We start from the raw sequence: 12,786 nt of genomic DNA on the forward strand, positions 1-12,786 counted from the left end.
ATCATATAATCATCATAGGAGGACATCTGTCAGGAGTAATAAAAGTGCAGATGTTCCTTTCTTGGAATAGGAAGATGGACCATGTGTGTTTATTTTTCAGTCTTACAGTTTTGTAAGTGCTCAGCAAGAAGCAGCTGTCCAAACTGGCTAAAGGCTATGCTTACAATTCTTACCGTTCAGAAAGGAAAAGGCCAACTGAAAACTAGTACTGAGCCATAATCCTGAATTACAGGGAGTGTTACTGCTGTGTGTTTAAAAAAGAAAGGAAGAGAAAAAGCAAGTGAAAATGAACAGTCAAAACAAAAGAGTAGTCCTTTTATTCTTTGTAAAAGGAAAAATGTTTTTTTGATTATGGATGGTGTGTGGTTGGGGAATATTGCAAAACTAATTTGTAATGCTCAGAGTTGCAAGAGAAATGAAATAACAGATAGGAAAGCATAATTCTAGAGAGAGAAATTATGGAAGGGAGATAACTAGGTCTTTAAATTCATGGCAGGAGAAGGAAAAGATTGGAAAATTGAACTAAGAAAGAGTGTGCTATTCTGATTTGCTCAAAGCGTGATACAGTTTTGTCAGGGATAAGAGATTGTGGATACCGTATCCTGACAATGTTTGAGGATGCTTCCCTTTGAAGCTGCACTACTTTTTCACAGTTAATATCTTTTTCATCTTATTTTGCTTTTAGGTGGTTCGCTACTTGGCTGGGTGTGGGTTGCAGAGTTGTCCTTTGTTGATTTGTAAAGGCTACCCAGACATCGGATGGAATCCAGTTGAAGGAGAACGATATTTGGATTTTCTTCGTTTTGCTGTTTTTTGCAATGGTAGAGTAGAAGCCTAAACATTTTATAATTTCCTCCAATATCCAAATAAGTTTGTAATTTTAAATAGTAATACAAGCCAACTTGGTAAGTGACTGTGAATTAAAAGAACCTGCAGAGAGTAGAATTATTCAAGACACACATTAACTTATAGGACTTGTGAAATGGACATCTAGGGTCCTGTGAACTTGTGCCCCATTTTTTTGATCCAGCTTTGGTTTTTGAAATGCCCATGACTCCTCTGGAAAGAGAGCAGAGAGTCCTAAGTCTTTTTGTCATAAATTCATAGTAGATACAGGGCCAAACCCTTATCTTTTTATGAAGATTTTGATAGTCCAGTTTTAGTGTTCAAGCAATTTATAGTGGTCCCCTCATTAACTCTTGCACTTGACTGAATCTTTATAAAATTCAGTAGTTTCAGTGGTGCTTTAAATATCTTTTACTACATAGTTAATTCCTTGGCTGGAATTAATTTTGAATTAAAATGTGTGGTTGGGGTTTGTTTTACTATTTTTTGTTTGTTTATTTTGGGGGTTGTTTTGTTTTGGTTTTTTTCCATTTCATTGCAGTAAAACAGGAGTATGTGTTTATGGAACTCTGTTGTGATATTTAAACTCTTGTATAGTAAAAAGTATCTATGCATTCTGCTCTTTTGTGTACCTTTTTCTGATTATATTTTAGAACTCTCTTTGATATAATCTTGTATCTTGATATTTGTTCTGTGTGGTAGGAGAGAGTGTGGAGGAGAATGCTAATGTTGTTGTCAGACTGCTTATTCGCCGACCTGAATGTTTTGGTCCTGCTCTAAGAGGAGAAGGAGGCAATGGGTTGCTTGCTGCCATGGAGGAGGCAATACAAATATCAGAAGATCGAACAAGAGATGGACCTTCCCCAAGTAATGGATCTAGTAGAACCCTGTAGGTGCAGTAGAATTGCTTACATTGACATATTTATTTGTTTTGTAATCTTAGATGGAGAATTACTTTTTATTGTTTTAACGTGTTGGAGAGAGATTTACATTTTGCTGAACAGTGCTTCCTCTGCACTATTAATTTAAGTAACTCTCTCTAAATATTAAGACATCTCTATTTTCATTCCATTAAGAGTCCATTGATGCAAAATGAGCCAGATAAATAGTACCAGTAGTTATAATGGAGATGTTGCTACAATCTTTTAAGGACAAAATATATTCTGTCTTTGTCTGCTGTAAGTCCGTTTGTTACCAGAAGCCACTCTCTGTAAGCTGTTACACCTATAAGCAGATTTTCTTTCATTATTACTGTTGTTAAAAACATTACTTTTTTCTTTTTAAAATCTTTTATTTGTTGTAACATCTGATTACAGTGAAATAGAAGAACAAGAAGATGACACAATTCACATGGGAAATGCAATCATGACCTTTTATGCTGCCTTGATTGATCTCTTAGGACGTTGTGCCCCTGAAATGCATGTAAGTTTTATGTCTTCGTACACTGGAAGGTAAAGGCATAGTTGTTTTACTGATCACAGGTTTGCCATTCGTTTTTTTCTCAATGTCATTATCAGGTATTAAAGCAGTGGTATGGCTACATAGTACCCTAGTGGATATAATGTCTTGTTCTACGGATTGGCAAGGGGGAAAAAGATACTCAGATGCCGTTCTTTTTAGAGGAATTGTTCCCTTGCCTTTTTGTGTGGTTGTTTTGTTTGTGTTTGGTGGTTTTTGTTTTGTTTTGTTTTTTTGGGGAGGGGGGTTGTGGTTTTGTTTTTGTTGTTGTTGTTGTTGACTATCTGTCGTGACCATAAAATGTAGAGATAAACATTATACTTGGACAAACAGATCAATAGCTCAAAATCTATTCACACCGACAAACCTTCTCAAAGGAAAGATGTCACTATTTCAGGCATTAGATACAAAGAATTAGAAACACTGTAGAAATTTTACCTTTTATTTTCTAAGAGATTGAAACTATTTGAACATATTTGTTGTTTATGATTCAATATATATTATTATTCTACAGAAATTTAGTTATACACAGTTTCTCTTTTCACCCTGAAATGTGTCTTAATAATTACACATTAGTATAGATCAGTATCAGATTTTTTCAGGGATTGATAACTTAAGAGAGGAGAGATATATGTAGTTCATGAGGTCAGTGTATGAATACCTGTTTCGTTTGAATAAAAAAATTGTCTTGTTTTCTCCCTGTCTTGCTCTCTTTTTTCAAAAACAAACAGTTGAGATAGTTGTGTCTTATTTGACTGGGACAAAAACTCTGATTTTCAATCTGAAAATCTGCTTTTATTTTCCTCCCCACCCCTTCCACCATATATGCTGCTACATATTAAATCTTTGTTCACCAGCTTTACCTAATTTCTGCTCTGATAATGAACTTAATTTTATTTAATAAGCAAACGTGTAGACTTTTAGACTTTGTTCATTTGTGTCCAAACTACAGTGACTTGATGCAGATTGCATGAAATTTACATTGTTAATTATAATGCAATTTTGGAAGCAATTATTCTTTTGTATAAAATACAAAAAGAAGATCTTGCTAAATTTTTATTTGTCTTTTTATTAGCTAATCCATGCTGGTAAAGGGGAAGCCATTAGAATCAGATCAATTCTACGGTCTTTGATTCCACTTGAAGATTTGGTGGGAGTAATCAGTATTGCTTTCCACATGCCAACAATAGCAAAAGGTAAGATTTTTCTAGATTTTTTTCTCTCATCCTATTCTTATGATTTGTAACTTATTAACGTATTGACACTTATATTTTTTTAGCGCTTAAAAATACTATAGAAATTCAACAATTTATTATGGAAATTAAAGGACAGATCATGTGTATCTCATGGATGTTTCCAATAACTTTCTGCATGCTGTAGTTGACAATTCTGTGTACCCCTAAATCACTGACATAAACCTGTTAAGTTGAATTATGAAAATCCATTAAAATTTTAAAAAGAAATTTTAAAATGCATGCTTTCTGGTTTTAAAGCTATTTTAAAATACTCCAGTATCATTTCTGAGTATCATAATCCTTAGCTCTTGCTGTTCTAACCCTATCAATTGTTTCTAGCAGATCTTACTAAGACACCAAAGTTGTTCTCCAGTAACTGTGGTGAAGGATTAGGTGTGACATACATAGGCAAATGCATTTCTTTGTTTCTCCTGCCTGTATGAAATTGACTGCAATTGTGGGTGCCATGTTAGCACCTATATAAAAAGGAAAGGGATTACTTATGCTGTTTTGTGTGTCTGGAGAGAAAACATTATCAATGCAACCTGGATTGTTTAGACACTCACAGCACAAGATTTTCCAATAGGTTACAGTAGAAGAGATAAAAAGATTAATCAGTTTATTTTACTACTACATATTTATGTTCCAAATAGGGATAGACTTATGGGTGAGATCTCAGTAACAAGCTACAGCTCAAAGAAAGAGAAGTGCTTGTTTACTTTCCAAAATGAAAGCACCAAAGTTTTAAAATATTTCAATGAATTCCTTTCAGATATTTTTAAAGTTTTGAGATAGATAGGACTAGTTAGCACATTTTTAATTATTTGTCATACATTAAAGACATGCTCACCAATGCTGCATTTCCAGTATTTCTGATGTAGCATTCTTGAAATTTTTACTTTCCATCTGCTTCTGCTGAGAACTAGGTAGTTATGTGGGTTAATTATTATGTTTTAGGTACTTAGCATTTAGAATATCAACTGTTAAGAATCCCTTAATATGTAAAGCATGAGCAGAAAGGCATGCAGGGACTTTGAGGTGTCTGGGTAGAATTTGTCTTACGCATTCTTTTTAACTTAACTGCAAATATGCTTCTTTTGTGTAATGAAAGTGGGGAAGGTGCCTAGATGTTAATAGAGACTCAAAAGCTCTGACAGGTAGCAGCATAACTGCCTAGTCTGCTGATGAAGGAGGATCCTTGTCATTGAAGTCTTATTTCTTCCTTTTAGATGGTACTGTGGTGGAACCTGACATGTCTGCGGGGTTTTGCCCAGATCACAAGGCAGCCATGGTTTTGTTCCTTGACAGGGTCTATGGAATTGAGGACCAGGATTTTCTCCTACATCTTCTTGAAGTTGGCTTTCTGCCAGACCTTCGTGCTGCTGCCTCATTAGATACGGTAATGGCTTCAGTCTGTTTTTATTTTGGTTATCTTACCTTATTGAACAGTACAGCATTTTTCATCCCTTGAAAAAGCATTTTTTATGTAATCACATCTCCTGCCTTTCTCAAATGCTGGCTGAACTGCATGTTGCTTCTGAGCTCTGAAGAAGATGCATCATCCTGTGAAATGCTCACTTTTTAAGAACTTGCACTGATACTCTTATCTATAAAAGTTGCAATGCCTTTCCCCAGGAGGTTTTCTGAGCTCGTGCTATGGAATCAAAATCAGATGAGCTGCCAATAAAACAGCTGGGAAGAAGTGACTGGGAGCCTCTTTCCAAAGATAGAAAGCGTTCATCTCTATGCTTTTGTTAGGGATACCTACACTGTTCTTTAGAAAATGGCTACATTTCTATTTTAGTTCTTCCTCAATGTTGCTGTCTTTTTTTTTTTTTTTTTTTTTTTTTTTTTTTTTTTTTTTTTTTTAATTGAGTCTTATTTCCATCTAATTTCTTTTTCTTGATCCAGAAAGCTTAGATTTAGAGAGCTATTGTGAGGGCTAACACATTAAATTTGCTTTTCCTATTTGACATTTTATGACAACTTTTTTTTTATGAAAGTAATGAAGTTGTTATTTAGGATCATAGAATAATACAATTCTTATGGTCAGAAAAGACCTCTAAGATTATGATGTCTATCTGTCAACCTAGCACCACCACCATGTTCGCCATATCTTCAAGTGCCATATCCACTATTTAGATTTTTTTTTTTTAGCACTTCCAAAATTATAACTTCACTACTTACCTGGGCAGCCTGTTCCAATGCTTGACAACCCTTTCTGAAGACTTTTTCCTGATATCTAATCTAATCTAAAGCTCCCCTTGTGCAACTTGCGGCCATTTCCTCCTTTTCTGTCCCATTAGTTGGGAGAAGAGACTGACACATCACTACAGCCTCCTTTCAGGCAGTTGTAGAGAGTGATAAGGTCTCCTCTGAGCCTCCTTTTCTCCAGGCTAAACATCTTGAGCTCCCTCAGCTGCTCCTCATAGCAGCTTATTCTCCAGATCCTTCACCAGCTCTGTTGCCCTTCTCTGGACACACTCCAGCACCTCAATGTCTTTCTTGCAGTGAGGGGCCCAACACTGGAGATGGGAGGTGCAGCCTCACCAGTGCTGAGTATGGGGTGATGATCACTGTCCTGCTGGTCACACTATTGCTGATACAAACCAGGATGTCATCAATCTTCTTGGCACAAGTTCATGTTCACCGGTCAACCAATACCCCCAGGTCCTTTTCTGCCAGATATTTAAGACTGCGTTTTTTAACTCACATGGAATTTGGCCTTGTTCATAACAAAAAGATACTGACTTGTATTATCTGTTTTTGGAGGGTTCTGTTTAGCAGCTATGACATTCTTCAATATAACCTTGAAAATTATTTTGGTTTTGAGTGGCTACATTTACTGCTTTTGTTTCTGTTTATTAAAAACAAAACAAAAGCTATCTATGAGACATTAAAAACAGCAGAAGAAGGTAGGCATCTAGCTCCAGTAGGTATCATATCCTCATTTCTGAGTTTTGGAAATTTCTCCCTTTATAACTGCAGAACAAAGCTAACGGTTTCTTTTCATTTGTAACCACACTGGTGAGACAAGTCTAATTTCTCTCCCATTTAATTTATAGGCTGCTTTAAGTGCTACAGATATGGCTTTGGCTCTGAATCGATACCTTTGCACAGCAGTCTTGCCTCTCTTGACCAGATGTGCTCCTCTGTTTGCTGGCACAGAGCACCATGCTTCCCTCATCGATTCCTTATTACACACTGTGTACAGACTCTCAAAGGGATGCTCTCTTACCAAAGCTCAGCGAGATGCTATTGAGGAGTGTTTGCTGTCTATCTGCGGGTAAGAAAATACTCCTGGCTGTACAGTGATAAAGTAGTGATAAATTAATCTGTGATATTCATAATACAGGGTTGCAGAACTATGCCACCAGTAACATAATTAGGATTTTTTTCCCTAATCAGATGACTGTGATAGTTTTTAAGATACTGTATTCAATTTGGAGCTTTATTAATCACCAGTCATTCCTCAGTTCTCATTCATTCAGTCCTCAGTTATTCTGCCATCACTAAATCTTTCAAATTAAAACCTTGGTGATTAACTAAGAGGATGCAAAAAGACAAAGCTCTGAAATTGTGGAGTCATACATACACTGAATTGCCATTTAAATAATTTTAGCTGTGCAGATTTGTGGTTGATATTCAGTAACTTATCTAATTCTATGTAGAGATTTATTTATGGTGTGTTTCATTTGAAATCCTAATCAATGGTTAGTATTGTTATGTCTCTTTACTGAACAGCTTTGGGACAGATTTTGTTTGTGCATCTGCAGGGTCAAAACCAGTTGGTTATTATCTGATTTTTAATCTGCAGGCTCAGTTATGAGAAGCTGAATAGGCAAATATGAATTCAAGTTCTAATTACAGTTAACATTTAGGCTTGCAGTTCACCAGAGGATTTGGTTTGGGTTTTTTTATTATGTCATGATGACTTCGATGAATTTTTTTTTTTTTTCTTTTTTTTTTTTTCTTTTTTTTTTTTTTTTTTCATAGTGTGGAAATGTGCTCAGAAATGACAGACATTTATATTATAATACTGTAAAAATGTGTAAAAATATATCACATTCAATAGTATTTGATATAAACTTTTAAATTTTTTTTTATAGGAACCAATAAAATTGACCATATTTTACTATCTGTCTGGAAAGCGTTAATGCCCATGCCATTCTAAAATTCATACTAATAACAATTTCTTCTGTCCTTCCAGTTGGTTCCCACTGCTGTGTCTTGTTTAGCATATCTAAAGGGATGGTGCTCTTACGTCTTCATTAGTTTCCAAGATATTTTTAGAGTCATTGGGATATATTACAAGAAATTAACATTATATCCCTTTCTCATGGGCATGGTGATCCTAATACATATTATCAAAATTCAGTATTTTTTTTCCTGGTTTTCTCTGTCTGTAGATCACATGTTTTCTTGGCTTCTTTGAAGCATTTGATTCAGCTTGTTCAACCTATTTGCTTTGGTATACACTTGTTTGCTTTCTTCTAGACCCCTAGTGCCCAAGTGCCACAAGTAAAATCTTATTTTTTATGCATTTAATAGCATAGAACTGATATGTTGCTTTAATGTATTTATCAGTTATTTACATGAAACAGTGCTGGTACACCCTTTTGAAATGGTTTGTCTGCTTTTAGGCAGTTGCGGCCTTCCATGATGCAGCATTTGCTGAGGAGATTAGTATTTGATGTACCTCTGTTAAATGAACATGCAAAGATGCCTCTCAAGGTAAAAGTAAATATTAGTATTCAACAGCATTCTTCATAACAGAATGCGACAGAAAATAGTTGCATGGAGAAGATTCTCTGTAATCTTTCTTAGGTTATTTCTATTTTGCAGTAATCTAAGACCATAGTTTTTAGAGATAAATTATTACTCTGGGAGAAATTCACTCTAATTTACATCTATCCCTATGGAATTGTGAAGTCTGTGTCTAATGTTGGCTTCTCCTTGAATTATTCCTGTTTGTTTCAGCCCATGTGAAAACGAAATACAAAAAACTTTGGGGGCAGGGCTCAGAATCCAGTGCACAAAATATAACAATTTACAGTTTGTATGTACCCTTACTTTTCATCTCTGTATGGGTTTTCCTTGCTCTTGGAAAAAGGACTCTTATGCTGTTGTTGGTGCCTGGAAATCTCTTAGTAATAATGTGTGGTAGTAATGTTGCATTTTGCTTTCAGCTCCCAAAAATTTAGCTGTATCTTTTTATTCTGATTCCTAATGCATAAGAAAAATTAGGTGTTTTTTTCCTTTTGGAGCTGACACATTCCGTAAAGATTCCTGATATCATCTTCAGTTTTAATAAACATTTGGTCCCACATGTTCCCTACTGTTTTCCAGCAGTCCTTTTTAATGTTTTTCTGCCACAGCTTTGAATTAGATACGTAATCTTTTCTTATATGGTATATATTTATGCTTTAAGGACACACCAGCACATCTAGAACTCTGATGTAAGAAGAGGAATTTAAATTGTTAATTCAAAGCCAGGGCCTGCTGCTGAAGTCCTGCCAAGGACTTCATAATTTGGTTATGCCCCGCCAGAAATCGTCAATCAAACGAAAGATTCTGGAGCAGCCATTCTTGCATGTGTGAGAAAAACATTTGATAATTTAGTACACTGCCCTGAAGGGGACCCTTCTAATGCATTATGGCATTTTATGTGTTGCTAAACCCAAATAGTAACTTGGCATTTCCTGTATGGCTGTAATGCTTCAGGGTTTGTTTTTTTGGGGGTAGAGAAGAAACAAACCCAGCTCCTTGACGTCTATTCATCTAAAGGAACAGATTTTATGATACCAAAGGTCATGGCTGCAGTGAGCTGCCCTCGTTGCTGAACTTAACATTAGGGAAATAATAATTGGATCCTTTTGGCTAGTCAGGCTTTGCAAGAATACAGATATGAAGAGAACCATGGTGATAGCATGAGCAAAGGATTTTGTCCACTGACACCTAAAAGACTAATAGGAACTTCTGAGGAAATTGAACTCTTTATCTGGAGACAGACCTGTAACTTTTAAAAGGTTTCACTGACAGCAAACTGATTTCCAGTGATTTAACAAGGGACTCCTACCCATAACTGATGTGTTTCTGATTTGAAAGTATTGTAGTGTACATTCCTTATGGGCTTGCGCTGGCAAGCCAGTTATAGTAATGTAAAGTGGCAGCTGTAAGTAATCAGGCATCTGAAAATGTAATTTTAAATGGGAAAAGAGGAGAAAATGATGAAGGCAAATCAGAATACAGTGTTATCTACTGTGAATACATTTGCTGGTTTCTACAGTTAAAAATTGCCTCGGGTTTTAAGCAGCATGAAAATTCAAATCTGTGATTCTATTCCCGTATTCCATATAGTTCAGACATTTTTGAATAGGACTGCCTTGTTTTTATTTCCTCTTAAATAATACTCAGTGCTTCATCAGGGATTTCTCTAAGACTAAACCTACCTTTACTCTCTTGACTAGGTTTAGAAACATAATCGTATATATTATTATCCACGTGTAGTCCAAAAGCAAAGTTGTCTGGCCATTACATAATTGAATATAGTTTTAAAAATATTTTCAAATACATATTTGACTCTTAGAGTACATATTTCTGAGAATCTCATGGTTTTATCTAAATGATAAAACTCCTGTCCTTTTACATCTTATATGCATCTAAGTTCTTCTCTGCATTTTTCTTTAATCATCCAACAATTCAAATATTAAATGTATATTAACAGATTATTTAAATATGAATACATATATATGTATATATACACACTCCATGCATTGTTTTGTGATTTTTTTTTCCTGATCTGTTGAAAGTGTAAAAGAACAGTGCAGTATCAAGATTATATTTTTGGCTATCAAAATCCTCACTTCTACATATCAGACATGGGTTGGCTTTTTTTAAAGTTCCTGTCTTTATTTATGCACATACACACATTTGTGTTATAAATGTCTGTATTTTTCCATCTTGAAGTTTGTTCAGACTGGAAAAAAGGAAATCGTGTCAGCTCTCTACTGACTGTGACTTGCAATATTTTCCGTAGAGCTTTGCAAAATGGTATTGAAACAAAGATGAAAAAACTGCTCATTCTGGGTATATATGCACCAGTGATTTAAAAAAATTCATATACAGCATGGCTTATTGATAAAAGTATAGACATTTTGCTGGTTGCTTCTGTGTAATGTTTGAGTGCCAGAATGGAAGAACTTCAGTGGTTATATTTCTGTTTGCTTTCAAAATATGTTCTGTTTCAGTTGCTGACAAATCATTATGAAAGATGCTGGAAGTATTACTGTTTGCCAAGTGGATGGGGTAACTTTGGTGCTGCCTCAGAAGAAGAACTTCATTTATCCAGAAAGTTGTTCTGGGGTATTTTTGATGCTTTATCTCAAAAGGTAGGTTCTTTTAGTATCCACCTATTACTGTAAAATCCTTATTATGTAATCTTTTTTCTTTAATCTGTAATTTTTACCCATTTTATACCAACATGGTATTGACACCTTCCACTTTGAAGGAAAAAAAAATACAGGCTTTAGTAAATTTAAATCTTCCTCCTATAGCTTCTAATTTAATGTAGATATAACATTTTATCTCCTAATTAAAAAAAAAAAAATGACACTAAAGCAATAATCTTGAGATACATTGGTAGAGATCTGTACATTTCTGTTTAGTAGTTGTACCTTCAGCACCCTTGAATCAGTTCTGTGTTCAACAGAAGTTTAATAGTATGTCTTGGTATGTATTTATTGTTCATTCTGTGACTACTTTTAACAAACTGGCTTAAAGCTTAATTTCAAATCTAACTGTTAAGGAATGCTGTATGTATTCCTCTGCTGTGCTGTCTTCCGGGCATCTGAAAAATGTATAGCATTGCTACCAGTAAAGTCAACACTTTACCCTTTTACTTGAGCAAGATTAAGACTTGCTTTCTGCTTTGGACAGCCAGTTTTCTTTATTTTCAGAACAAAAATTTCATTTCACACTGAGTAAGAAAGCCGTTCTGGCTACTTGGTTTCATCTATAGCTGCATCAGTTTCACCAGAGATGTTAAAAGTTCCCATTCACTGCTCACTTTCTGTCCCCTGTATGCCCCACAGAAGTATGAACAAGAGCTGTTCAAACTGGCTTTGCCTTGTCTGAGTGCAGTTGCAGGGGCCCTACCTCCAGATTATATGGAATCAAATTATGTCAATATGATGGAAAAACAGTCTTCAATGGATTCAGATGGGAACTTTAATCCTCAACCTGTTGATACCTCAAAGTAAGGAACTACTTTGTTGCATCTCGTTTTTTTTTTATGTGAATGTGTAAAAGAGGGGGGGGAGTGTCTGTTGTTTGATGTGATGTGAACTTAAAGCTTCTCTTCTGAACGCTTACTTTATATGTAAAATTGAGATCTTAATATTTTTATTTATGTATTTATTTTAAATCAAGCAAAGCAATAACTAGCAAGTTACATCATTAATTTTTTGTTCAACTTAGAATATTTTTAATGCAGTTTTACCCAGGAAACAGAACAATCCAATTGTCTTGACATGTTGGCTGCAAACAAACCAGCATGCTCCTAGAGGCTGAAAAAGCAGACAAGTCTACATCATTCCTGTCATTATTAACATATGACAAAACACTAATTCCAATTTCTGTGAATGACAGTGTACCTACTGAAAATTCTTTGATTGTGCCTTCATATAATCTTTTTTACTATGAATAATGGCAGTTGGGCAGAATAATCTTCATGTCTAGGCAGTCAGGCTTTGGCCCTGCTTTTTTAAGTATGTTAGTGAGGCAAAGCATATATCTGAATGGAAATTTTCTGCCCTGATTTTTGACTACAGCAAGTGTGCCATTTCCCTTTGTTTGGAATAGTTTTACAGAAGCGTGGCTATGCACTATATCTTCTAAGATTCCCGCGGTAAAACATTTGCTTCACTTGCCCCTTGTGAGTTTCCTGCCTGTATTAACATTCAGCACACAGGATGCTGTCAGTAGATTGACACCTTCCGCAGCGTGCTTGCACATGTATGCACATCTAAATAGGGCAGTAAAAGTTATAATCCAATCTGGAGCATAGAAAGGATATCAGTGGCCATTTAAATTCATTTTTCTAAGATGTCTGTTCTAAGATATATTAAAATATGTGAAACTTCAAGAAAAATTCTTAAGAATATTATATTATCATTTAACTTGACTGTTTATCTGGTGTCATTTCAGAAAAAAAAAAATTGTAGACAGCTGGAATAGATTTGAAAAA

General features: G+C 35.1%; 1 protein-coding gene across 4 annotated transcripts in view; it reads left to right on the forward strand.

Moving 5' to 3' along the window:
- RYR2 (ryanodine receptor 2) overlaps window positions 1-12,786 on the forward strand; it is a 384,235-nt gene that overhangs the window by 266,858 nt on the left and 104,591 nt on the right. For all 4 annotated transcript variants that reach the window (XM_058419591.1, XM_040059776.2, XM_058419590.1 and 1 more), the window contains 9 exons: window positions 686-821; window positions 1,549-1,735; window positions 2,163-2,268; window positions 3,380-3,500; window positions 4,769-4,938; window positions 6,605-6,825; window positions 8,183-8,273; window positions 10,790-10,930; window positions 11,633-11,796. In XM_058419591.1, coding sequence (XP_058275574.1) covers window positions 686-821; window positions 1,549-1,735; window positions 2,163-2,268; window positions 3,380-3,500; window positions 4,769-4,938; window positions 6,605-6,825; window positions 8,183-8,273; window positions 10,790-10,930; window positions 11,633-11,796 — 1,337 coding nt within the window. The remainder of the gene's footprint in view (window positions 1-685; window positions 822-1,548; window positions 1,736-2,162; window positions 2,269-3,379; window positions 3,501-4,768; window positions 4,939-6,604; window positions 6,826-8,182; window positions 8,274-10,789; window positions 10,931-11,632; window positions 11,797-12,786) is intronic.

This window comes from Hirundo rustica, chromosome 3, assembly GCF_015227805.2.
Source record: "Hirundo rustica isolate bHirRus1 chromosome 3, bHirRus1.pri.v3, whole genome shotgun sequence".
Classification (NCBI taxonomy): Eukaryota; Metazoa; Chordata; class Aves; order Passeriformes; family Hirundinidae; genus Hirundo; species Hirundo rustica.